The sequence below is a fragment of the Dermatophagoides farinae genome, unplaced genomic scaffold, assembly GCF_024713945.1.
Source record: "Dermatophagoides farinae isolate YC_2012a unplaced genomic scaffold, ASM2471394v1 contig2, whole genome shotgun sequence".
In the NCBI taxonomy this organism is placed as follows: domain Eukaryota; kingdom Metazoa; phylum Arthropoda; class Arachnida; order Sarcoptiformes; family Pyroglyphidae; genus Dermatophagoides; species Dermatophagoides farinae.
In genome coordinates, this window is record NW_027461517.1 from 301,593 (window position 1) to 328,141 (window position 26,549).

Consider the following 26,549-nt stretch of genomic DNA (forward strand, 5'->3'; position numbering starts at 1 on the left):
GATAATCGGATTTTTTTCCTATTCTGTGATAAAACAGCGGAGCGTGGCGTATAAAGTTTTCTTTGCTGGCCGTTACAAGGATCGGTATGTTAGAGAATCGAATGATCGACGAGTTAAAAGAAAAAAATTGGGTAGAAAACTGTTTATTTGTAGTGTTAGGAGTAACTATTTGGGTGAAATTAAAAGAAAACTTTGAAGAAAGCGAAACAGGGAGGAAACCTGCCGAATAAGTATACAGATCTGGATTCGTTGGGTCTTTGGAAATTAAGTAAATAGCGGCATTGTCATTAAGTAAGGAGACTCTTATAACCATGGATTCAGACTTCGGGTGCACATATAGATTGGTAGCAAAAATGGAAGAATTGAACGATTTTAAAAAAGTCTGGTTAACCAATCTCAAATCAAGTTCCAGTTTGAGGCCAGGGACTTTTTCGATTTCGGCTATGAGTTTTTCTTGAGAACACTGTTCAAGATCGAATATGCAAGAAGGAATACTGTCAATTGTCTTACTGTTCAATAAGGTAGAAAGTTTGAAGCTTACCAGCAGACTTTCAAAAAAAAATAAAATCATATCGTTTATCGTGGGGTGAACTGAATAGGTAAGTTTGTTGAAAGTAATATTTTTTAGCGTGATCACGTTGAAAATAGTGGAGGTAGTGCAAAAAAATAAAGACCATGTATAAAGTGGATCCGTTTCTGTTTTGTTTGAGTAGACTTCAACCGGTAAAATACCAGATGTTTGCCAATTCAAAACAACTTGTGGTTTGGGAACCACGTTTGCATTGTCTGTGTGGAGATCGTATATTTTAGGGTGTTGCTTTTGCAACTGACAAAAAAGTTCATCCATGTGGATAATGGGGTCTGAAACGTTTGAAACTTCAAATATCCTAACGTTTTTATTAGTCATAAGTCACAAAACTATCAGAAAAAACAAAAATTCGCTTTAGAAAGCTAATAAAGGCCTAATCTTTGATATGAGATTTTAATTTTTAAATTATTTTGTCCGAATAAATAAATAATTATAAAATAACTTTATTGTTGCGCTCAGTTTGGTACTAATCACTACTAAGCTATTTTGATGTTAAGTTTTCCCAGATCTATTTGTCGTAAGTATATTTCGACGTGGAGAGATGTTGATCCCAATGAAATTCAGGTTGAACTTATGCAAGCAGGCTTGTCGAATAAACTATTTATTTTGAGCGTTCCAAATAAAGAGCCTTCAAAAGCTTTTTTGCGCTTATACGGACCACTTCGCCAAACATTGGCGAAAATCATTGACGAACAAACAATTCTCGAAGTGTTAACAGAAGTGAAACTAACGGCCAAGATCTATGCGTCTTTCGAAGAAGGCCGGATTGAAGAGTTTTTGAACGGCCAAATGTTGACGATCGATGAGTTTTACACCGAACCTATTTACAAAAAACTGATATCAAAATTACATTTACTGCATAACTTACAGAAGGTAAAACCTAAACTTCTTACGCTTAAAGGAAACGAAACTGCTATCATCAGCATTATACGAGAGTGGGTGGTAAACGTAAAAAATTTTTATCTGAAAAACCCGGAAAAAACCAAACAATTCGTGGAGCCAGTTTTGAAAGATAGTTTTGTTAATGATTTTCAAGACTTGTCACTGCCGATTGTGCTTGAAGAGACAGAAAAATGCATTTCAGCTTTTCATGAAAACAAGTTCAATATCAACATTCAAGACAACATTTTCATGGATGTCGTTTTTTGCCACAGCGATATCCACAGTCAAAATGCTCTTATCGATAATGACAAGCTACATTTAGTAGACTATGAATTCAGCGGTTTCAACTATCGTGCATACGAGTTGGCGGTGATTTTCACGGAGAAAACGATTAGCTACACGGTGAAAGAACCACCCTATTTCAAATACAACTGGGAGGCTAAGCACTACCCCGACGAAACCGAAATTGGTCACTTTATAGAGCTGTATTTGTTGGCAAGTCAGGAGTACAAATCACTCGCTACAGACAAAAATTACATTCGTGACTGCGCGCGTTTCGTGCTTGTAATGAGTTTGTTCGCTCAGCTTTTCTCATTCTATTGGGCGTTAGTCGTCATACAACTGAAAAACGAATCTGTTCATTTTGATTACTTTTATTTTTCCTACATGAAATATAAGGCTTATTTGAGCATGAAAGAACTTTTGATTGAAAAAAAGATTATCTCGCGCTATTAGTGAGATAAGAAACATTAACGAAAAATAATTTGTCATGTACACATTAGTGTTCTAAAAAACTTTTGTAACAAATTCAACTACGAGAACGACTATTGCTCTTCGAGTGGAAGATTAACTCATTCGCCATTCAATTAAACAAAATAAAATATTATCAATCTATTGAGAATGAAAAATGAGCTATTTTGATAAAATTTTATATGCTTTACCTTAGTCTCTTACGCAAGGTGTTTTGATTTACGTGTCGTAACACATTAAAATTATTGAAGTCATATTTGCGAGCAGATGATGGCATCAGAAACGGGAGAAAAATTAGTCTCTCTAAATATAAACATTGGTGAAAACATCTTAATTAAGAAGGAAGATGCTGTTAATTATAAAGTAAGTAACATTTCAGTAAATACTTTTAGCTGTACAAAGTAATTAAAAATAACTCCCCTCCTAAAGTTGAAAACTCGAAAGCACCGGTCTCTGATGCGGAAGAAGCAATCGATATGAGTGACTTAAACGCAAAAGCTGTCCCCACTCATGTGTATGAAAAAAAAGAGTTTAGCAATAGAAATGTGAAACACAGCGAAAGCCACACGCAAAACTTTCCGAACAAAGAAATAGAAAAACCCGCACATGAATACAACTTGAACACCAAAAATTCACGATCTGCAATTAACAAGCCCACGCCAACGAGTTTTGAACCGATTATGAAATACAACATATTTAACTGCACCGAATGCCCTTATTGTAACAAAAACTATTATGTCGCAAACAACTAGTTACATTGTTTAACTAAAAATGTTGATATTGATAGGCATAACAAACGTGTTTTGTTTTTTTTGGAGTTCTAAATGATTAAAAAAGTTTTATACATTTTTCATTATGTGATACAAAACGTTCAGGGTTAGTCTAGTAGTAATAAATCTATGTAGGACAGTTGGGTATTGCTTCCAATATCAGTTTTGGAAGCAACCGGTGGTCTGTAGCGCCCAAGATTATCAGTGATTTTAACGGTATCAACTTTCCTAATAATCCCGTGTTCCGTTCACAACAGTTCCATGGCTACCGCGCTCGCGGAGACTATCTAGGAAACCACGTTGGGTGCTCGGGAAACGAGTTTCGCTGTAATATACGGTTTGACTGCTGCAGCGGGTACTGTCACAATGGTCGTTGTAAGTTTTGTAACCAGATAAACAAATTGCAGGTAAACTCGTGCATGATTACCATCCGGATACTAAGTATTTAATTTTCTAAAAATTCTTCAGTGAGCATGAAGTCTTCTGTTTTTTCTTCCGCGTAGCAATCCTTTTTTTGGGCTGTTGAACTCGCAAAGCAGTTATTTTGTGTATCGAACTCTTCCAGATTGCATACTTTGGCTGTTATATACGAGTGTGCGTTGATCTTGCAATCCACGTTTTTTGCTGCATCTTCTGTAATTTCGTAAACTTGATTGTTCGATATTATATATCTGGTGTGATCAGAAAATTCAACGTAAATGGGTTTTTCGTTATGTCCTAGTTTGTTTCCTTGTAATTTGGCAATAGAATGCGACCTGTTTACGGCAAGAACTAGCTGTTCGTCGTCATCGAAAGCCATAATACAACTAAAATTTATTTTATTTTTTTAGAATAAAAGCCAATTTAAGCAAGGCTCAGAGAGAATTTTGCTCGATATCACTAGCATAAAAGCTTAATATTTCTATAATTTCCAGGGATGAATCAAAATGAACTGAAGGACGTCTGTGACCCGTCTAACTTAAAACCTTTCCCCTGTTCGTGTAAAACAGAGAGCAACGAGCATTCGACGAAATCCGCGGCGTTAAGCCGGGCTTTCCACTTTTATTGTCAACGTAACGTTGACAAGACTTTAGAAGAGCTCGAAGTCGTGCTCGAAATCACTCCTAATTGTGCAGAGGCTCTGGCGTTAAAAGGAACTGCGTTGGCTGTAAGCGACGTTTATTCTGATGACGCGTTAGCTTTAGTAAAACAAGCGGTTACTCTAGTTCCGGCGAGCCATTTCGCTTGGAAATCGCTGGGGTTGCTGTATTACGAAATAGGGAAGTTCAACTTGGCAAAAAAAGCTTTTTCCAAAGCCAAACTTTTAAATCCAGACTCTGACGTTATAGTTGCAACCAACCTTAGCAGACTGTATTTTTTGTTGAAAGATTTTGAACAATTCACAGAAATCCAATTCAACGAATGGAAATCAAGCTCGTCACTCCACTTTTTTACCTACGTTATTTCGCTTTATTTGAACAGCATGTACGCCGAAGCGTCAAATCGTATCTCTTGGTTCGTACACGTTCTCACCAAAAACAACTCGGAAATTATAAAAAGCGATAGTTTTTTGGACTTTGTACTTTTCGGAGTGAAATGTGCTATAGCTGAAAAAGACTATAACCAGGCATTGTCGTTGCTGGACCGATACAGTTTCAACGTGGAAAATAAAGCGAGAACGGTAGTCGCGTTGGAGTTCAAAGCGTACTTGTTGCTGAAATTAAATCGATTGTTTGAGGCTCGTGAACTGCTTCTTAGCTTGCTGAAAAACAATCCTACGTGTTTGAACTATCAATACTTGTATTTGCTGACTTTTCCCAACAACGAACAGCTTTTGCTGCAACCCGAAATTGTTAAAAACCAAGAAAGTTTGTACCAAGGTTTGTTTTCATTCATTAGTTCAAACTTTTCTTACTATTTTCCAAAACCATTTTACCGAAGTGTAAATAAATACGCAGATCTTTTCGTGTCTTCGTATGAAACTTGCTCTGTCGCTTACCAACGTATTCCAGAGAATGCTTTTTACGCTTTCATCCAGCACATGTTTAAGCGCAACGACGAATATAACACCAGATCGGCGTTTCTGACTAATGATTCGAAACAAGTCTTTTTCAAAATCATGTCTGAGGAAACAGATAGTATTAAAAGTCACGACACAGCCATCAAAACAAAAAGAATCGTTTCGAAAAAAATGAAAGTTTTGTTTAGAGAGCTCATAGAGTCTAACAGATCAATTACACAAAATCTACAGCCGCAATTGTTGCTATGGACCTACGAAGACGAAGACCAGATAAAGATGCTGACAGAGATGATAACGACCGGTTTGACAAAAAACAAAAACGCGCTTCTTCAATTGTATTTCACCTTAAAAGAAACAGCTCCTGTGCTGTATGACAGATTTATCACCATTTGCTACAAATTAAATGAGGACGAAGTTATGAAAAAAAACAACTTCTTGCAGTTGATTCTTTTGTATCACTTAATTCAAAGTCACAATGAGAATTTCATCAGTATGAACATTTCCGAGATGATACTTAAGCTGAAAGACGTTTTCACGACGGAAAACGTGTTTTTGTACGAGCGACTTTACTATTTGTTGTACGCCGTGGGCCATATTAAAGGCAGTGAATACCAACTTGCGCTTGAAGAATGTATTAAAGTTACAACTAAAGATTCGGAACTGTTTAATCGGTATTTGATGGTTAGTTTTGAAATAAACGATATCAAATCCGTCATGAAGATGTGTAAGCAAATGTTTATTATTCATGAAAAAAAAGCAACAAACGTGAAAATCGACTTCGAAAATATCCGCTTGGAAAATTACTTTGTCCACTTTTGCCTAAGAACATTCAACTGGAAAGAAATTTATATTCGAGGTGAAGTGATCAGACTGAGATACCTGAGCTATCTCAGAGACGCTTACGACTTTTTGTTTTTCATTGTTCGGTCTAATAACATTTGCACTTCGACAAACCTGTTTGACCAGATATTCAACTTTTTGGGTTTGGAGCACTTTGCGCCCATCCTTCTTTACTACACTCTGGTACTGCTAGGATTGCTCAAGAAGAAAATCTCCTGTTTCGCAGATCTTAATTCTACGTTCGACAATGAGGGTGGCAAAGAGTTTTCTAAAATTGTAAATTACCCCACAGAAAAAAACTGTTTGGCAAATGTTTTCAACATGTCGGACGTGTTGCTAAAAGCATACATCAAAGATTTTGTTAAAGATTTATGCGCACTAGACGAACAATGCAAGTCGATTGACGTGTTACTGGCTATAATAATCGCAAGTAATCAACTCAACATTGCAGACAAAGCGTTGTCTCATTTATTGTTGCTAAGGAAGAACTATCCAGACTATTTTAGTGGATTGAACCATTCTATACCAGAATCTAAGGTGTCGTTTGAAAATTTAGAAAACTTTTTAATTGACTTTGACGATACTTGTAACATTCTTGTCGCAAAGAGTCAACTACGCTTGCGTTTAATATTAAATAAAGAAGCAGATGCATTAACATACTATGAAAAAATAGCTCAACATGAATGGCCGTTGCTGCAAACCAAGCAGGTAAATATCGAGTTAGCTAACATGAAAGGAGAACTGCAACTGTTCTCCTGCATTGTGTAGTAAGTTACAGCATATTTTTGCGCATCAATATGGAGTCTCCAAAATCATAATATTCGCGCATAGAGATCCACTGTTTTTTGCTGGTTTCAAACAAGGAAGACATAATTTGGCAACCGAGCCAAGCTGCGCTTGATTTGTCTGGGTGCGCAGTCACGCTTAGAGCCGAAACAGAGTTGTTAAAATTTAGTTGGCAGAGTTCGTGGTACAGTCGGTCTTCAAATTTCTCAACCAAGGTTGCGCCGCCTGATGTTACAATATTCGAAGCCAGCGCAGCTCGCGAATCAATGGGAGCTTTTTTGAACACTGTGTTCACTATGTCTTGTAATTTGACTGATGATTGGTAAATTTCAGTGTTGTTGAACATGATTTCATTTGCATATATAACATCGTTGTTTAGTCTGATTTCCTGAACGTTGTTCCGCAGCGTGATGCCGTCAGGCAAACGATATACGTATTCCAAATGCTTTTCAGATTCGCTTCTTGGATCAAAGCCAAAAGGCACCGAGCAGTAGGTTTCTTTGATGATTCGCACGACTTGTTCTTCATCAGACGTCGTCACCTTGTAGCCTTGATTCGACAGCAAATGCTGAATGTGCCGCGTTACCTGCTTGCCGCCGAAATCTTGCTTCTCCATAGTTGAGCTGATTATTGAACCTTCCACAATCGCAACTGCCTGAGTCACGCCGTCCCCTACTTCGAGCGATATGCCCGTAGTATACCCCGCGCTCATCATCGAAGCTACGTTTTGAAGTTGAAACGAAAGATAAGTTGCAGCATTCTCGTTGAAAAATTTTTCCAAGTAGTAAGTTTTCGTTTTAGTTTCCGTTTCCAGTGGAATAGCGATTATTATGTTTTGATCATTGGGGTTAAAACCTAACTTGCAAACGCTTTCCAGAATAAGGTCTAAGTCTTCATAGTCTCTTATTCTGCCATGCTCGATTCCATTATATATGTTAAGGTATTTTCTTTTTTCGATTGCCTCAATACACGCATACTTGTCGTCAAACTGCTGTCTCCGTTCTGCTTCCAATGAAATAAGCGGAGTTCCTATAATGGATGGCACTACGTATTGAGGCCCTTCCTCCTCAGAATTCCCTATTTTTACAAAAGCACTTCCAAGGTCACAAATTATCTTTTGACTCATTCTTTATCTAGATTATAAGAGATATTTGGAACGCGTTGTAGATCTTAACTATCAAAGCGTTTTGTTATATTTATTTCAAAGCACTTATTAGATTAATAAGGTTTTTACATTATTATGCATTTATTTCTAAATATTTTAAGACATTCTTAAATGGGTCGCCTGCTAGTTCTGTTTTATTATCTGAAAAATTTTTTCAATTGTTTTTTAAAAAGGCAAATAAGCTTTGTTTCTAGTTAGAAATGGTGTAGGATTTGAACGCGCGATCGTCTTAAAACTTTAAATTTCTTCTGTTTTTGTTTTCTTGCATTTTTTTTATCAAGTTGCTGATGTTTTGGCTGGAGTATTTGGAATCATAGGTGTTTAGAAACTCAGCATTAGCATATTTGTTAGACAAACTGTCCTGGTTAATGTTTTCAAGGTTTGCATTGATGTTGTTCTTGTTGATTGTTGGAGAAGTAAAATCCAAGACTGTGCCGTTTGAATTCAGAGCTTCTCGAGGTGTTTCCGCATCAACTGAAGAGTTTTGTTCTTGTTCTTGTTTGTCACAGAACGTAAACACGTCTGGAACTTTCTTAAACAAGTCGTTTTTCAAGGTTTTATTTCCTAAAGTTCGTGAATCTATCAGTTGTGAGAACAAAACGTCTCGGTAACCGAGTAGAAGTTTTGGTTTGTTGTTTATCTTTTCGAACATCTGGTTTTTTGCAGAACTGAAATTGCGCAGCTTTTTAGGTACAAGAGTCTTGTTTCTGAAACGGTTGACATCGTGGTTATCTGGGTTGTAGGCGGAAAGTGGCTTCGAAGATGGCTGCGAGTGGTTGATGCGCAAGTTGAACGACATGAAGTGGCGCACAATGTCAAAAGAAACCGGGTGTTGTATTTTTTCTTTTTCCCATTCGTATAATTCGTTCAACGAGTACTGTTCAAAAAATTTTAAATCGATTTCGTCGCTTAAAGCCACGTCGATTGGTCCTTTTTGACTGAAAAGTTTTTTGAAATCGATAGATTCTAGCCACGGATGCGATAAGATGTCGTAGATATTGGAAAAACGAGAGTTTTTCTCTGATATGAGCTGCGCTATTAAATTCTGGACCTCGAAACTGAGCAAGTCAAAACCTTTGAGCTGATTGATTGTGTCCTTGTAGTTTTTTATTTCTGTTTTTATTTGTTCCTTTTCGTCTTCTTCGTCGTTGAAAGGAAGCCATCCCAAAAGTATTTCAAACAAAATTACCCCGAGCGACCAAAAGTCTGCGGTGCGGTTATAAGGTTCTTTTTTTTCAATAAGTTCCAACGCCATGTATTGGATCGTGCCAACTGGAGTGTAAAATTTTTCTGGGTACGAAACCCCGTAACTGTCTTTGGAATAGTTAGGTAAACGACGAGCTAAGCCAAAATCGCCCAGCTTGAGGTGACCTTTCGCAGTAATAAATATGTTCTCTGGTTTCAGATCCAGGTGTGCAAAGCCGATGCAGTCGTGCGTGAAACCCAACGCTAGCACAATTTCAGCAAAAATATACTTCGCTTCTTCTTCGGAGAAATACTTTTTTTTGATTAAGTGTGACATGAGGTCGCCGCCTGGGGCGTATTCCTGCAGGATATAAAAAAACTTGTTTTCATACCATACACATTCACCTTTGATAATAAAGTTGGCTGAATTCATTCTCATGTAGTTATATATACTCTGAAAAATATTCTTATCGAATTGGGAACCACAAGTTTCTTGGTAGTGTTTGATCATAGACTGGACGAGTCTCACGTAATTGTGCGCGGAAAAAAGCACTTCAATTTCTGTTATAACTTGTTGTACTGCTCGCGAATTAGTCAGGTCACACAGAGCTATTTGCTTGACCACGAACAGCCGGCCGTCCGTCAGATTTCTGACCAACCTGACTACGCACGATGAACCCTTCCCTATCAACGCCAGAGTTTCATATGCTCGAATAAATAACGGATAATCTTGTCTATTATGAATTATCCTTGACATTACGCATCATAACTCGATCTCTGAAGGAAAACAAATTAATACATTTTTTCTACATTAAACTAATTTGCTTCAATTTTAGAATTTCGCGGTGGGAAAAATTCTGACTAAATACCGAACCTGCAACTAATCTGAGCAACGAAGTCGAGTAAGAAATTCAATATTTTGTTGCTGCTTATTAGTTTATTTAATTTTTAGCGTAAGAAACAAATTCAATTTTTCTATGATTGGGGCCCTAGTAATTTTTTCCAACAAGGGGAAAACGTTATTTCAAAGGCAATACCTACCAAACCTCAGTTTAAAAGCAATAAAAACTTCTTTTTTGGAAGCTATCAATCTGGCGGAGCTTAATACACGAGATCAACTGCTGACAGAATCTCAAGTGTATTCGATTCAAAATGACTCGAAAATTTATAACCGGTTTGCAAATGCGTTTTTAAATGTCAGTTTAGAGCCGTGTACATTACCAGTATTCTCAGTAGATGGAATGACTTTTTATTCTGTGAAAAAAGACTTAATTTTGTTAGCTGTTTGCCCGGAAAAAACGTTTGACGATGTCATTGTACTTAGTTTGTTGAACGAGCTGCCTGAGATATTTGAGCAGTCGTTGGGCGAATTTAGTGAGGAAAATATTAAGAACAATTTTGTACTGCTCTACCAGTTGGTGGAAGAGCTGATCGATGACGGAATGATCCAAGTCACGGACAGTGTTGTTTTAAAGAAGTTCATCAATCAATCTAAAGAAACCAGCAACGTTGTCAGCTCCGTTCTCAACACTAGCGTGCCCTGGCGTACTATAGGAATAGTGCACAGGAAAAATGAATTATTTATTGATGTTATAGAAAAAGTCGATACATTGCTTTCTGCGGACGGATCTGTCATCCAGATTCAAGTGGGTGGTTCCATTTTGCTGAAGTCTTACTTAAGCGGGATGCCTGAGTTGCAACTGGTGCTGGCTGTTTCGAAACACGTAACTTCACCAACAATGATCAAGTCAAACAGACCTAGCAAAAACACTGAAATGGTTGTGGTGAATGATATTTCAAAGATAAATGTGTTGGAGGACCTGCGGTTTCACCAATGTGTGCGCTTAAATTACTTTACCACAAAAAAAATAATTTCGTTCATACCGCCCGACGGGGAGTTTGAACTACTCAAATACGAAATCAACAAATGCCACGTCAATTCGCCATTGTTTTCTGTTGTGATCAACATTCCGGAAAAACATTTAGACCCAGAAGTAGCAAGTTTCAAAATCAATGTTGAAATCAAAGCGTTGTTTTCTTCTAAAATTCAGGCAAATCACGTGAAGCTCATACTGCCGATTCCAAACAAGCTTAGCAACACCGAAGTGAAATACTCGACCGGAACGTACAAATACTTGCATTCAAACGACGCGCGTTTGGAATGGACCATTGACTGCATGTATGGCGAGGAAAAATGTAGCTTAATGCTTAGTGCAAACAAAATACAACACGTCAATGGGTCAATCAATGAAAAGCAATGGTACGATAAGCTCGCCACGCTTGATTTCCAGATCCCTTTCCACACAGCAAGCGGGATTAAAATCAGTTCGCTAAACATATATGAAAGCAGCGGATATAACGCTATGCCTTGGATCAGATATTTGACTAAAAACCATAAGTATCAAATCAGACTCGTTTAGTGTGCAGTCAAAACAACTCTAAAACATAAACATTCGGTGCAAAGTTATTCTGCGCCGTTTTCCAAATCTGAATCGTTGACAGGCTCAACGTTTTTTTGACACAGTATTTCAAACATCTCGTCAATAAACTGGTTCCTTAATTGTTGAACGGTTTTGTTTAATTTGCAGCTGAAATAAATTAATTGTGAAGGATTCCCCAGATGCGTGGCGTACGTGTCTAATTTGATGTTTTTGTACCACGACTCTTTTGTTGTGGCTTCATTCCCCGCGCTTTCGTGTTTTTCATATAGTTGATCTCTGTACGCGTGGACATTCAAAGGAATTTGGCTCATCATGAAAAATAACGCATTTGATAAATTAATATTGAGAATAACTCTCAATAAATTATATAGAAAAATAAATTTTACATGGCTTTCCTGTTTCCAGTTTTTGAAGAACTTACTTTTAGATATAATTTTCATGCGTGAAACCTGTCATACAGACACAGGAAAGGTTGATACGAAAAAAAAAAGATTCAGTTTTAGATTCGTCAAAGCAAAAGAAAGAAAGGGCGACTTTAAATACGATGCTTCTGCCGAAAAATTTTTAGTAAATGAGAAATCGAAAACCGAGCCAGCAATAATTGCCCCGGCAAACCCAGAAATTGTGCTTGAAATCAATGAAAAAGAAATAACGAACAATTCTTTCTCAATTGATCTGCAGCGAGAATATGAAGACTGGAAAAAAAGGCATGAAGCCAGACTACAGTCTGGATTGGTTAAGGAGTAGCAACGCAATTATCTGGTTTAAAAACTCCACTCGCCCTGTGAAGCATATAAAGGACCAAAAATTGGCTTGTAAGCATCAACACTGCTACTTCGCAAGTGTAGATGATGTGCCCCATCGACAACAGTTCAAAACCGTGCTCTGGTTTGTGCGTTGATCGTAATTTTTCTATTTCGTGGTTCGTAAACCCAGCTTCCGGCCCAAAAGCTAGAAATACGTTTTTTCCGCAAAATTTATGTTTAGACTGAAGTTGAACAATGTCAAGCGGTTCTAAGTCATCGAGGCTGTATGGGTGTGCGACAACAAGAAGACCGTTGAATGAAACAGTTTTTATAAGTTCGTCAAGCGACGAAAACAAACTTATTGTAGGTGTATAAGTTCTACAAGCCTGCTGCATTGCTTCAAACAAGTATTTTTCGAGCGCTTCTGGTGCTAGCTTGGACGATTTCAGATAGTCGACCTCGCTTTTGGTGCTGATGTAAAATAACACTTCAGAAACATCTAGCGTGCCTAGTGTTTTTACCATCCTGACAAATACGTTGGGTCGAGGAATGGCTAAAATGAGTTTGGCTGGTGTTACTTTCGCAGGTTCTGCAGAGTAACAAGACGGCATCGTTTTGCATAGCTTTTTAATAAGTACCGAGTCGTCAGAACAAAAAACGTTATCTAGATCGGCTGTTATTTCCAGTTTTTCGTAAGGATTGCTTAACCAATGGTTAAGCTCGCGCTCAGAGAGAGCAGGAAATTTTAATATCGAATTGTTAGCAGTTAAAGCTGGTTTTTCACTCATGATTGATCGCTTAAACTCTACTTCAGCCGATTTTTGCGTTATAATACCCCAAATGTTTCGTGCGTTTCGGAAATACAACGGTAGCAGTTGAATTTCGTAAATCAAGCCGGCTTTGATGTTTACATCTTTCAAAATTCGCAGCTGTCCAAGTCCAATTTGTCCGTTAATTACTCCAACTTTGACGATATCTTTATCTTCAAGTCTTAACACCTCGTAAATGTGTTTTTGTTGTTCTTTGTTAGGTATAAAAACACCTTCGCTAGATAAATCCACTTGTTTTACTAACAAAATGTTCATTTATTGACGCGTGTGGATTTTGTTATATCTTGAGGCGATGTTTAAAGAAACAATAAATTACTAATTTACCCGCCAAAATTCATATTAATTCATCAAAAAATATTATGGCTAGAATAATTTTGTAGCAGATTGTCAAAACTGGATGTGAAAACTAGAATTCAGCCTAAACGAAACTCTCTGAACTACTTTTTTGAGGCACATTAACTTCAGTTTGCAATTTTGTATTTGAATTTCGTCTCGGGTATTTTCCTCTTTTTTTTCTTGCTGACAAAATCTGTCAATAAAATCGGCTAAAGCAGCTCTGTAAGAACCAATAGTTGGATAAAAATATAGTATTATTTTATATTTGTCGTAGGATTCCTTGGTGTTAAATGTTAGAGCGTATGGCAGTCGCGAATTACGTTTTAGTTTATCTGCAAAAAGTAAAGCACTTTCTCTTTTTTTTGTTGGCAGTTTGTCAAAACAAATATTGTATTCACCTAGCTGTCGAGACGCAAACATAAAAAGTAACACAAAAAACTCGCCAGTTTCTGGATCGTCAATCATGTCGACTATTTCATTCCATACAAATTTACAATCTTTGATTTTTGTTGAAAGAAGAAATGAGATTATCTCCATTAGTAAAATATTTGTTCTCGAGCCTAAATTACGCTTTAATTTATTGAGAAATAATTTTACCAACTTTTGGTTCTGTTCAGTGGTGTATTTTTTAGCAATATTCACAAGATTAGTGTGATTGAGATCAATAAAGCGAACTAGAGCCTCATTCTTGGCTAATCGAATTGACTGCAGTACTAATAGCAAATTATCGTTAGTAGCAACGATAGTCTCTGCAAACTGGTTTATCAAAGAAGGAGTCAATTTTCCAGCATTAGAAAAATAGTTAAACAAAAGATTTGCATCGTAGCAACAAAGAATTACACGTACTTGTGGTTGTATGTTAAATCGCTCTAATAATTCAATTAAAAATGCAAACTGCTCAACGTAGTTTGCAAAAAACGGAAGTAATGTTTCTCTAGAATCTGCAATTGTGATCTGGTCAATTATATATAAAACAAAATGCAAGAATGATTCCGATATATCTGAAAGCTTTATTCTGCTTTCTAAAATTTTTACACTCTCGATAAACAGTAACGGATTAGAAATATTTTCGAACATATTTGAAACATATAGCTGTTCAAATACTTCGATTGGTAAAGATTTTAGAATAGAGTTGAAAGAATCTACATGTGAACGCTCGTTCAGAATAGTAACTAGATCGGGTAACCAATTTGAATTTAGGCTATCTCTGTGACGGTCACAAGAAATAAAAATAAAGAAATGCAGAGCCGCTTCAAACACAATATCAGCGTATTCTATAAATTGAAAAAAAAGACCGGGCTGTATATTGACTTGGTCGTATTGACTAATAATTAACTCAAACGCCAAAATTCGGGGTAATTCGTCTCTGAAATTCTGATTCATACGCTGTTTGTCAGCATTTATACAATGATAAATCTGTGTTATCACGTGGTTTGCATTACTTAGCATAACTAAGCGTGTGAAAATTGCATATTTGCTTAACTGCATTGAGTATGATGAAAAACACCAGTTTATCAAAGCAGAAAACTTGTTTGTCGACGGAAAAGATAAATTGAAAGATTCGACAAATAAATCGTTCAAATCTAACAATAATTGCCAACCATTAGGACACAAAACCAAAAACCTGTTTCGATGAAAACGCAAACAAGACATTGGCTCTTCCACTAATTTAGTTTCATATGAACTGCATATGATTTCTTGGTCTTTTACCGTAAAAATATGTATAAGACTAGTTGCCGATGTAAACACACAGAAGCTTGTATAATAAAATTCAGTCCAGCAATATAGCCACTGAGAATCCAAATCTAGATGCTGTACATCGATCTTGATTGTTGCTGCGCTATCTGTAATAAAACAGAGAATATATTTAAATTTTGAGAGTAATACTCCGGCAGACGAACTTGGCGAGTGGAGAGCGACCCATTCTGACTGAGAATTAATAGTTTTAGACGCAGAAAAAACTTTAGAAAGTTTTTTGGTAGCTGAGCAGTAGGCATATAGGTCTGAATTTGGAAGAAAATTCAGCGCTGAAAAGTAATTCAGATCTAAATTAGCTAGCACATTAAAAAAGACGCTGTTTTGCGGAAATGATAAAACAGACCCTGTGATATGCAGTTGAAGTTCTTCAGATTGTAGGTTGCTTAAAATCTTGCATGTGGGATCAAAATACAGTAAGTTCGTAAACCTAGAAAGCATTTAAACACACAGATAAGATTTTGATCTGTACTTGTTAACATTCAAAATCGATTTGACCTTAAAAATAAGGAGCATCGAGCAATTTTCACTCAGTTTGATAGATTATTCTGACTTTAAACAATTCAAATACGATTTTTGCGTTTAAACGTATATTTAATTATCTTTAATTCAAGTCTAATTAGATTCGTGAAACTCCAATAAAATTGAATTTAGTATTATTTTAATTTTTTCAATTATTTCGGATTCGAGATTAATATACGGACTGGTTTCTAACTCTTTAATCTGATTGTCAATAGCCACGTGCAGTAAAGAGATCAACTCTGAGGTTTCCAGATTGGTTAGATTGTTGTAGGACGGTTTACCTTCGTTAGGACGAAGGTCGTTCACTTTTCCGTCACAGTCCACAAATACACCTGGATAGTTTATAAGTTCATAACACTTGAGGCGGCCATCGTCGTCGTACTTAGGAAGAGAAGTCCAGCTGGTTTCATCACACAAATACAGATTTTCCTTCTCCAGTGCTTCTGTGTAATCGTAGTCAATTGGCGGCCATTCCGGGAGAACATACCACCATCGACACAAAATTAAACAAACAAGTCTGTGTCTGTAAAAATCAGTTGCTTTTTTTTGGTTATCGGCTATCTGTGCAGTCGCCATAAAAGAACGTTGAAAACATTTTTTTTTATGCAGTATATAGTAATTGTGAATTATTTTTTTTTGAAGAGTTAACTTCCGTTGGTTGCTTAATAAGAGATTACCACCGTTGTCAAAGTTTTAACGAAGAGCAATTTTAACTGTATCTTAAGTTAGTTTCAAAAGATTAGTGGATGTACACAGCCGACCAGCAGATTCAGGCGAGGTACGTTCAGTATCCGAAAATTGAAGTTGTTGAGCTCTCGCAAAACTTTCTTTCATTTTATCTTCGAGACTGTGATGTGTCTATTGCAAATGCATTGCGCCGTGTAATGATTGGAGAGGTTCCCACTTTGGCTATCGATATTGTTACAATTTCGGAAAACACAACGTGCTTGCAAGATGAGATTATCACTCACCGGCTTGGACTTATTCCCATAGATAGCACAAACTGTGAAAATTTCAAGTACAAGCATTTATGTACTTGTGTAGACAGTTGTGCGGAGTGTCAGGCGCGTTACTCAATCGATATGACTGTCACTGGAAACAGCGTTTACAATCTGACGCATTACGACATTAGTCCTATTGGAAACGCGCCCCCAATTCGTATTTTTCACGACGGCACTTTCCAAAACTTGATAAATCGTCAGTGCAAAACCGAACCTGGTATACTCATTGCTAAGTTGTCTCCAGGAAGTTCTTTCAAAGCAGAGCTTCAAGCAATTAAAGGAATAGGAAGTATACACACCAAATGGAGTCCTGTAGGAACAGCTACTTTTCAGAACGTGGCTGAAATAACTATAAATAAAGATATGCAACGAAGCATTCCGAACAACCTCAAAATCGAGCTTTACAATAAATCTCCACGGGGGCTATTTTCTTTAATAGTAAATATTAGTAAAAAAATAGCAGGTATTGACGAACTTAGCCGAGATAATGAAAAGTTATACGATCTCGACCTAGTCTTGAACGACCCACTTTGTTACAATTTTGACGACGATATTAAGCAATTTTTAAAAAAGCACAAAATCACTGATTTCATCAAAATCGTTAAAAAAGATAATGAGTTCTTTTTCACCGTAGAATGCGTTGGACAATTAAAAGCTATCGAAGTGCTCAAACAGTCAATAGACACAATCAGACGAAAGATATCCGAAACATACGAATCGTTTCTCGATAACTCTGCTACAATTACTACACTTAATATTACCAAACAAACTTCGCTTAAACTTGACTAGTTGTTGCTTTTTTGAAAAATATTTTGTTTTATTTGTGGAATATCAAAGTTACTATTAGTTTTTCTAAATGAATATTAAAACGTTTTTCGCTTAAAAATAAAAGATGCAAAATGAAATATCAGAAAACTAATTAGATTACTGGTGAATTTAAATGATTTGGTTTAGCAATATATAAAATCCAACTTTATATAGATTTGACAGAAGTAAAAGTACGCTTTATTTCTCTGTTTTTTGATTTAATATCTTCAAACAATATTGCTGTGTTACAAACGCATATCTTTGATGCGTCGATTTTTTAGATCAAGTCTGTTAGTCTTTTTTCTTAAAATTTATCATTTTAGTGATTTCTTGTTCTAAAAAATTTCTTACCTTGTATTGATTATAGTGCGGCTTGCATTTTGTGTTCTTTTGTATCACATTGTTGCCATTTAATTTAGATTTTGATTGTTTTCTCTTATTCTGATTGTATTGAAGTTTAGCTTGCAAAATAAAATTTATGTCGTAAAAGGGGCGACAAAACTCAGATCCCAAAATTGGAGCTGGGTGTTTGATTTCATTATTAGCAATAGATAAAATATACGCGCATTTTTTCTCAAGAGAACTGTCGCGTTCGGGCATGCGTACCGACTTTTCGATCTGATCAAGTACTGTCATTTGGTTATAAAATTATTTTTTATTTATACAAACAAAAAAAAATGAATTTAGGAATGATCAAACTGCAAATAATAAAAAAATTGGTTTGTAAAAAAAATTAGCGCAATCATGTGTTCGAGATGGCAGACACGCAAAAAGAATGAAATATTCTTGGGAACTGACAGAAAACCTCGTGATGTTTCAAAATCTTTATAGAATCAATAATAATGATTTGTGGTTGGAATAAAACTATACGCCAATGTAATAGTTTAGTTTTGATCGCAGGACAACCATTGACAAACTGCCCGTATTGTAAATTAATAGGAAAAAATGATTCCATATGGTATCCTCACCAGTATGGTTACGACTGTATCCGCTATATATGTTCAGAGAACACTAATGAGGGCGAAAACAACCGATGTGAAGAATTTTTCGACTACAATTTTTCAATGATTTTTTGGAACAAAAATGACCAATCTCACACATTTGAAATTCCGCTTTGCCCGTATTGCAACGGTGTTTTTGGCATTTACGAGCTGGAAAATAGTTCACTTATCAGTATGAGCAGAAATAGACTTAGATACTGCATCAAATGTCCAAAAAATCATTTGCTGCCGCTAGCTAGCTTTGTCTGCATGACACGCAAAGGAAGATCAATCTGCGGAGGTTCGTATAAATTGCAATGGACATACGATACTATGGTACTGAGATGCAGTTCGCAAAGAAACCGTGATCATGATCTTTGGTGGATTCGCTACAAAGGTGAGTGGAAACAGCGCCGCACGATAATTCGTTATAAAAAAGAACTGCTGAGCAAGCTGCCAGACAAGCATCGGCAATATATTTTAGGGCTTGTCATGGAAGGCGATACTATACCAGATCCGCAACTGCTCAGACTGTTTCACGGAAACCTCTCGAACACAATATCCCAATTAAATCAATTAATTAAAAAAAATTCAATTAGTGACGGTCAATATCCAAATGATTATAATGTGAATAACTCGTCTCTTTTACCGTCTAATATGACCAACAATTATGAGGCTGAAAATTGGCCTAGCGAACATTACCGCTTTAATGAAAGCAATGACCTGAACCAAAAAATACTTCTTAAAAAACAAGCCAGCTGGTACGACGAAGTAGCAATGAATTATCCTGAAAACTTTTCTGGAATAGATGATTTGATTTACGATTCAACGGATCCTGCAAAGGGTAACGTCCATTATGAGAAGCAAAACATGAGTTACGAAATGTATGAGATTGATAGAAATGTTCATCAAGGTGTGCCCTATGACATGAGCATTTGCAATGTCGAGTTCCACGTTAATGGTGTTAAGTAACCATTGTAGCCGCGTGCGACGCGATTCTAATTATTATTTCAAGCTGTAATGATATTAAGCTAGATCAACACGTTCCAGCTCGCTGTTTGTATAAACAATATCGCATGAAATAAAGTCGGTTAGGTAAAAGCGATTTTATTTCGTTGAGCTTTGTAAGTATTTTTAAAATTGATTTTCAATCCCTTTATAAATAATTTATAAATAATTAAGCCTGCATCGATATATTTTGTATCATTGCTAAGATTTAAATAGACGAGTTCTTTGCAGGTCGCGAAACGTTTTCAAGCAGTATATCTACCTCTGAATGACAGAGCAAAGAGATTATTATGAAAATGAAAGAAAGCTTGCGCAGCTGGAAAATGCTGTTTCAAAAAATCTGATGAACGCCTTACGAGCTAAGGAAGAAGAATTGGATAGCGAACTGAATGCGATACAAAATCTAAACGACGATGATTTTGAAAAAATCCAATACAACCGCAAGAAGCAGCTATTAGAAAAGTACAAACGAGACAATCACTGGCGTAGTTTAGGTCACGGAGAATTGACTGAGTGTACAAGCGATACAGATTTCTTTCCAATTTCGGAGAAAAGTCCACTTTTGGTTGTGCATTGTTTCAAAAACGACATTGGCATGGAGTATTCGGAATATTTGAATGTTATATTGGAATCTCTGGCGAAGAAAAGGTTAGATATTAAATTTATCAAGCTAAACGTGGAGCGTCATCCGTTTTTAGTGTCGACGTTGAACGTATTTGTGATTCCAACCGTGTTGTTGATAAAACAGATGAAAGTCATTCATCGTTTGGTTGGATTTGACGAGCTGGGCGGCAGCGTGGACTTTTCCGAAGCTGACTTTAATAATTTACTGAATAGTTACAGGATTAACGAGAAGTTCCTCACAGAAAAAAACTCAGACGATGATGAAGATGCATAGCTCGTGAATAAAAAATTATATAATCTCTCCGATTTTAACAAAATTTATTTTTAAATAAGCAATTAGGTTGTAGAAGCAAAATGGCCCGAAAACCAGATCCATATGACAATTTGCTTAAGAAGAAAGTTATGATAAACTTTTATGGAAATCGAACAAGTAAGTGTGCCGTGTTAAATTTTAGTTTCTGGAATTTTATTATCGATAGATAGTAATGGAAATATACTACTGGACAATGCGTTAGAGTATTTGAGCAACGCTAAAAAACGGCCAACGACACGGACACGAGAACTAGGTTTGATTATCGTCAAGATGAGTCAAGTTCGCGTAATTTCAGATTTCGATTCATATAAAAATATTGAAAATCCTTACGAGCGAAAGGAAAATAATAAAAATTAACAGAAATATTTTCTGGTATTTACGTATGGTAAATAATTAAGCATTGAGTTTGATGTCTGAAATGCAAAAACGAGCTGGGCAATGACGTTATCAGAATCTTGGCTTAAGTCATTTTTAACAAAGCATTTGTTGGATGACTTTGTACTAACGGACGAAGGGATAGATTTCTTGGAATCGTGGTTTTTATCAACGTTGACAATGTTTCTGGATTTCTCCAAGCATGTTTTGTGTTCTCAACGAAACACGGCTTTGACCCATGCGAATGTGGTACTGATCGAGAAACTGTTGGGTGGATCAAAGCACGCAGAAATGAGTTCAGATTCTGATGAAGACGAGCTGGTCAATCTGGATCAGCTGATCGACGAAGAGATATGCAGTCCCGTGGAGTTTCATACAGAGTTAAAATGGTTGGCTATAATGGGCGAAGTTGTTGACAACGACGCTTTGGTGGAACGAATTACTAAAGAAAAGCGGGTATTGTGGAAATACTCAAACTATCAGAGTTTCATTCAGACGATAGATTCGCTGAACAAACCACAACTGGCTCATGAGTTGATAATTAAAAACTTTTCTGCAAAGCAAATTGAGCAATTATCGTCGAACAAAAACTGCAATGATCTCATTCTTGACATGACGGGCGCGTTTGATAATTTTATCTACAACGAAGAAAAAATGTATTTTATGAAGGTTTTCGCCGTTATTACAGTTAGAATCGAGCTAGAGAGAAACAAATCCAAATCTAACAAACTGGTTCTAGAAAACAACGTGATTCTTCAAAAAATTTTGCAAAGTTTTAAAAACGGACTGTTTTCAGACTTGCTTGTAAGCATTATCGTGACCGGGCTATGCAAGATTTTGATGAATATTTTGTTGCTCGGCCCGGTGATTTGCTGCGAAATCATAATTTCGTGTTTCTATGCGCTCATGTCTAATAAGCAAGTCAATCTGCAGCACTTGATGCACCAACTAGTCGAGTCTTTACTGTGCATTATTCTAGCTCCGCAAATCGGCTTGATAGCTGGTAATTACACCAGCCAATTCAAGCTGGTTAAACTTATGGCTTCGGAAACGTTAAAAAACATAGTATACAACAAAGACTCCTACCAAACACTAAATCTGTTAGAAACTATCATTTCTAAATATTTGTCGTGTTTCGAATACGAGCTGGGTTCGCTTTTGGGGATAGTGTTGCTCTGCACTGTTTTAAAAAATGAAAACCTCAATAAGCTAATCCTGCAAAAAGAACAAAAAATAAGACGATTTCTTGACCAAATTTCGACGCAAGCCACTGAAAACAACGAAGACTTCAATGTAGAGCTCACTAGATATTTAGAAGATTTTTTGTTATCGATTAAGAATTCTATTGTTGATCTACCTCAATTATTTTATTAAATGTTGAATATTTAATTTTAGTGTTTGAATAGTAGATAACTCGTTCAATAGTTAAACTCCTAGCTTCAACGTGTTCTGGAGTTTAAAATGTTACTCTGATCTTTATTTTACTAAATAAATTAAAAGGTGATGATCGCGTCCGAACCGGCCATTTTGTATTACCATCTCGAACCGCTCGAGCTGCAAGAGCTGCCTACATTATACATTTACCTGTCCTTGAACAGTCTCACCACGTATTTGCAACACGGCCTTCAATTTAACGCTTACGAAGAGCACATTATAAATTTTAACAGACCTTTGTCCACATTCGACACAGAAAAACTTGCTAAAGTTTTCAATGAGTTCCATATTCGCACACAATGTGCTGCAATTTCAAATTTTGGTAACATTTATATCGCTTGTAGTTTTCCTTTTTTACAAATAGTTGAGAATCAGCACTTGTTTATTTCGACTTTGCGCAAACAGTTGAAAAATCTGAGAAGCCAAAACATTTATTTACAAAAACAAGTTCAGTTACCTAGCAAATCTTTTTTGGTTGCGTTTAATCAACAGAAAATTACTAAACCGTTCCCGTTGAAATTCATATACATGTTGGGAATTCGTTCCGATATTTCATACATGATGAAATACTTCGGATACGTGGAAAACGAATCTTACATTGAAATTTAAATTTATAGATTGCTGGATTAAAAAATGACGTTGCAAGATTAGTTAACATAATTCTAGCGAAATTCTACCTCTACTACTGCACTACGTATTTGATGCTGGGCTACTGACGATAGCTCGATTTACAGTGGGCATGCCTATCGTTTCGCTGTTAATATTGTTACTAAAAGATAAACGTATATTTATAAATATTACGCTGTACAGTCTAATAAGGGCTCGGGAAGAATACAATTTACTGTTACTGCAAAATTTAAAAGAATGTAGATAATAAAACAGAATAAGATAAATGCTTATAAATCACGATATCAAGAATTCTAGTACGTAATAACTAAGTTAGACTGAGACATACGGATAATATCTACTTTGGCAGAATACTTGGAGTCGGTTGAATTCAACGTGTCAATATGTTTTACCACGCAGTTAGCGAAGGTAGAAGCAGCTTCCGGAGCACAATTGTATCCACCTTCAAGTACACTAACGAGCCGCCCTTCACAACAATCATTAGCTACTCCTATCAAAAGTTTCGTAATTTGTCTGAACGATTTTTCCGTTAAATGACCAAAACCTTGGTTCAGTTGTTCGTTGACGTGTGCGTCAAATCCAGAACTAAGCATAATAAGGTCGGGATCAAACTCGTATAAAGGAACAAGCACCTGCGAACAGAATTTAGTCATATATGTTTCTTCTGTGTCCGCTTTGGAAATCGGCACGTTGATAATGTTGGAATTTGAAATATTGGACGAGCCGCCTGTGCCTGGGTAAAACTCTTGGTCATATCCGTGAATCGAGGCGAGGAAAATATTTTTGTGGTCGTCCATATCCCGCCAAACCCGCAACTGAGGAATTTCAACCGTGGTAGAAGAGTTGATGAAGTGGGGTTTTGAAGAGTTGAAGACCAGGTTTCGCGAGTGAGAAGTAAGTAGTTCTACAATATTCTCCGAGCCATTACCGTGGTGAATATCAAAGTCGACAACAGCAATCTTATTGATGCCAATTGACTCCAGGTTGTAACGCGCCCATGCGACTCCAATCATTACGTTATTTAATAAGCAGAAACCTTGACTTCCAGAGCTCCAGCTAGTCGATAAAAATGAGTTTTGATCGTTCTGAGCAGCTCCATAAGTACCTAAATGATGTCCTGGCGGTCTGATGGCGCAAAACGCGTTGCGCACAGAATTCGGTGTTTCATCCGAGTTCGAATTGTACCGAGTGACCAATCGGATAGCATGTATGACACAACCAGCTGCAGCGAGCGCAGCATTGTAACTGCCCACCGTCATTATTGTGTCTTGATCTAAATGAGACTTCATGTCAGGGTAATTCTTAGCTTGATTTACTTGTTTCATTAAAGCGAGAATGTAACTCGCGTCGTGTACTCGCGAAATGTCTGCGAGACATGGCGTGTAGGTCGAATTTTTTGTCAACACGCCTGCCATTCTTACATCATTGAAAAAAATTCCGTTTTCTTGATCGATGATTACTTCTAACCGGTGCATATTTTCAGGGTTGTTTTTTATATGTCTAACTTTTTCACAAAAATCAGCCGGCTCGTAATACATATGCTGCAGACACGTTTCATTATATACAAAAATTGTTTTATTTAATAATTCACAACGGTGTATTATGTTGTAAAAATACTCCAAATCACTGACCATGTCAAAACCAAACTGTGAAGCCACTCCTGAGTTGGTAATACTCTGCTTAATCATTTCGAAAGAGCTCGTAAATATCGGACTCGAAACTAAAAACTTCATGTGCACACTGCTCGAATAACTCATCGACTTTATGAATAGTTCAATGTAATCCTGCAAGTTTACCTCATTCAAAAAGTTTTTAGCCAAGTTAGGGAAGAGTTTGCGAGACTCGATACTTTTGTCTACGTATTGATACATCGATAAAACGCCGGTTTCTAGCAACAAAGCGATTGCATCGTCTAAATGCCTTTGACAAATTCGGTCTACCAAAGAGTATCCATCTGCATCGAGTTCTTCAATGTTGAAAAACTTTAATGTATTGTCGTTTACCTCGTAAACCTTTTTTAATTCTTCAGCCTTGGTTACGTATTTGTTCGAAAAATTAGATCTCATCGCGGGCAAGAAAACCAGAGCCAAACAAACCAAGGCTTGTTCTTTCAGGTCGCGCTTGTTCAACGAGTTCAAAAGCAAATGCAAACAGGGGGTTCCGAAATAAGGGTAATTCAAAAATTTTGATATGTTTGAAGATTTAGTAAGCTGAAACTGTGTTTCGCAGCCGTCCTGAACGTTGCCTTCACTGTAAATCAACGCAGCTTTGCGTTTTATTGACTTGTCGAGAGTAAACAACGTAGAGTCGGTAAACTTGTCTGTCAGCTTTATTAGCATGCACAGCAAGGCTGGCGCCGCAGATAGTAAACAGGTGTGGATCACTGTCCGTGACGCTTTGTCTAAATTCACAATGTATTCGTGAGCCAAAGGCATTGAGCAGAACTTCTCTACCTGCTTGACTTGGTTGGAAGCAATTGCTTTTGCCAAGTTATCCATGCTAAAGTAAATGGGGTCACGACACCATGAAGCAAATTTCATGCTTTCTTGAACACGGGGTATAGACATCTCCGCGGTTTGCGAGCTGTCCAAGTCTTTATTCTTCTTGTTGTTTAGTTCCTGTAAATGTTTCGGAACGTATGCGTCGGACCCGCACCGGAATCTGCGACGGCGATAGTGGGAACTTTCGTTGACAGATTCAGGATTCATTTCGTAACAAATACTTTTTTATCCGAAGATTCCTACGCCGCCTTTTGAATTTATTTAATTTATTTCAAATATTTACTTCACCATAATTTTCACTAATTTGCTGCCCAGCACGCTTATGTCAAGATTATCCGGTATTGTGTTTGTAACAAATATGGAATTTACTATAGTAAATTTTACGCCCTCGTACAAGATGTAAAACGTTGCTGAATACAATAACGACCTGAATATAACCGTAATGCTTAATTTTTTACGAAGTTCGCACAATAGATCTACAATCAACAAGTAATATGCTAGTATAAACATGGACAGTATAGAACTGTTTTTCAGTTTTAGTCCAAATAGCGAGAAAGAAATTTTCTGGCTTTTGATTTTTCGTTTTTGTATTTCCTCTAAAAACTCGTTCTGAGCTACAACTTACCATTTAGGTCGAAAGCGTCTTCTTCTCTGTTGTTCGAGCTGGATGCTGCTACAATTTTATTTTTTTTCCAATTACATCTGAAAACTTGTTTCCGTTTTTCTATTGCATTACAGTGGTAAAGACAGAGATGCTGAGCTATACACCCCGTTCTTTTGATTGCTAAATCAAAAATCTGGTCGAATATTAAATACACACACTTTTCCAATTCCCACTTATTGTTATCAGCGTGAAAATTTTTCGGTACAACTAATTTAATAAATGAAATAGCCGCGGTACGAGCGTTTGAAGTCGCCCACGCTGCGCATTGTCTTATGTAGCCATTTTGCTTTTGCTCAATCAAATTAGGATCTTTATATCTTTTTATTATTTCAGCATTAGCTTCGAAACGATCAGGCAGTGTAAGCGACAAATACGAATCGTTTTCAAAATTATAACATTTAATAGTCGTTTGGTCCTCTGCAGACGCGTTTCTAAACTCTAGCAATATCTCTAAGCAATAGTTCGGCTTGTTCAATATGGCAGGAGGACGAATTAAAAACAAATAGTTTGAATTTTCGTTAGAGCAGGTTTTTTCTTCAAATAAAATCAAATCGGTAAACTGATGTACATCATCTATGCTATGCATAAGTGATTATATCCGTTATTTTTTTAAATATGA

At 36.7% G+C, this 26,549-nt stretch overlaps 3 protein-coding genes across 3 annotated transcripts; all 3 read left to right on the plus strand.

The window, feature by feature from the left end:
• The first annotated feature begins 1,078 nt into the window (after window positions 1-1,078).
• LOC142597958 (choline/ethanolamine kinase-like) lies at window positions 1,079-12,469 on the plus strand. The gene is made up of 3 exons (XM_075734957.1): window positions 1,079-1,524; window positions 1,744-1,840; window positions 12,395-12,469. The coding sequence occupies exons 1-3, from the start codon at window positions 1,079-1,081 to the stop codon at window positions 12,467-12,469; spliced, it is 618 nt and encodes a 205-aa protein (XP_075591072.1).
• A 3,873-nt stretch (window positions 12,470-16,342) lies between these two features.
• Window positions 16,343-17,386, plus strand: LOC142597959 (uncharacterized). The gene has a single exon (XM_075734958.1). It carries the CDS (start codon window positions 16,343-16,345, stop codon window positions 17,384-17,386), a length of 1,044 nt encoding a protein of 347 aa, XP_075591073.1.
• A 2,274-nt stretch (window positions 17,387-19,660) lies between these two features.
• LOC142597960 (uncharacterized) lies at window positions 19,661-20,310 on the plus strand. Its single transcript, XM_075734959.1, has one exon. It carries the CDS (start codon window positions 19,661-19,663, stop codon window positions 20,288-20,290), a length of 630 nt encoding a protein of 209 aa, XP_075591074.1. The 3' UTR covers window positions 20,291-20,310.
• The last annotated feature ends 6,239 nt before the right edge of the window (window positions 20,311-26,549 follow it).

Coding starts and splice junctions, on each gene's coding strand:
- LOC142597958 (XM_075734957.1), top strand. CDS start 1,079: ATGTTAAGTTTTCCCAGATCTATTTGTCGTAAGTATATTTCGACGTGG. Junction 1,525..1,743: donor ATCATCAGCATTATACGAGA/GTGGGTGGTAAA, acceptor TTTTTGCCACAG/CGATATCCACAGTCAAAATG. Junction 1,841..12,394: donor ATCGTGCATACGAGTTGGCG/GTGATTTTCACG, acceptor ATTTATGTTTAG/ACTGAAGTTGAACAATGTCA.
- LOC142597959 (XM_075734958.1), top strand. CDS start 16,343: ATGTACACAGCCGACCAGCAGATTCAGGCGAGGTACGTTCAGTATCCG.
- LOC142597960 (XM_075734959.1), top strand. CDS start 19,661: ATGACAGAGCAAAGAGATTATTATGAAAATGAAAGAAAGCTTGCGCAG.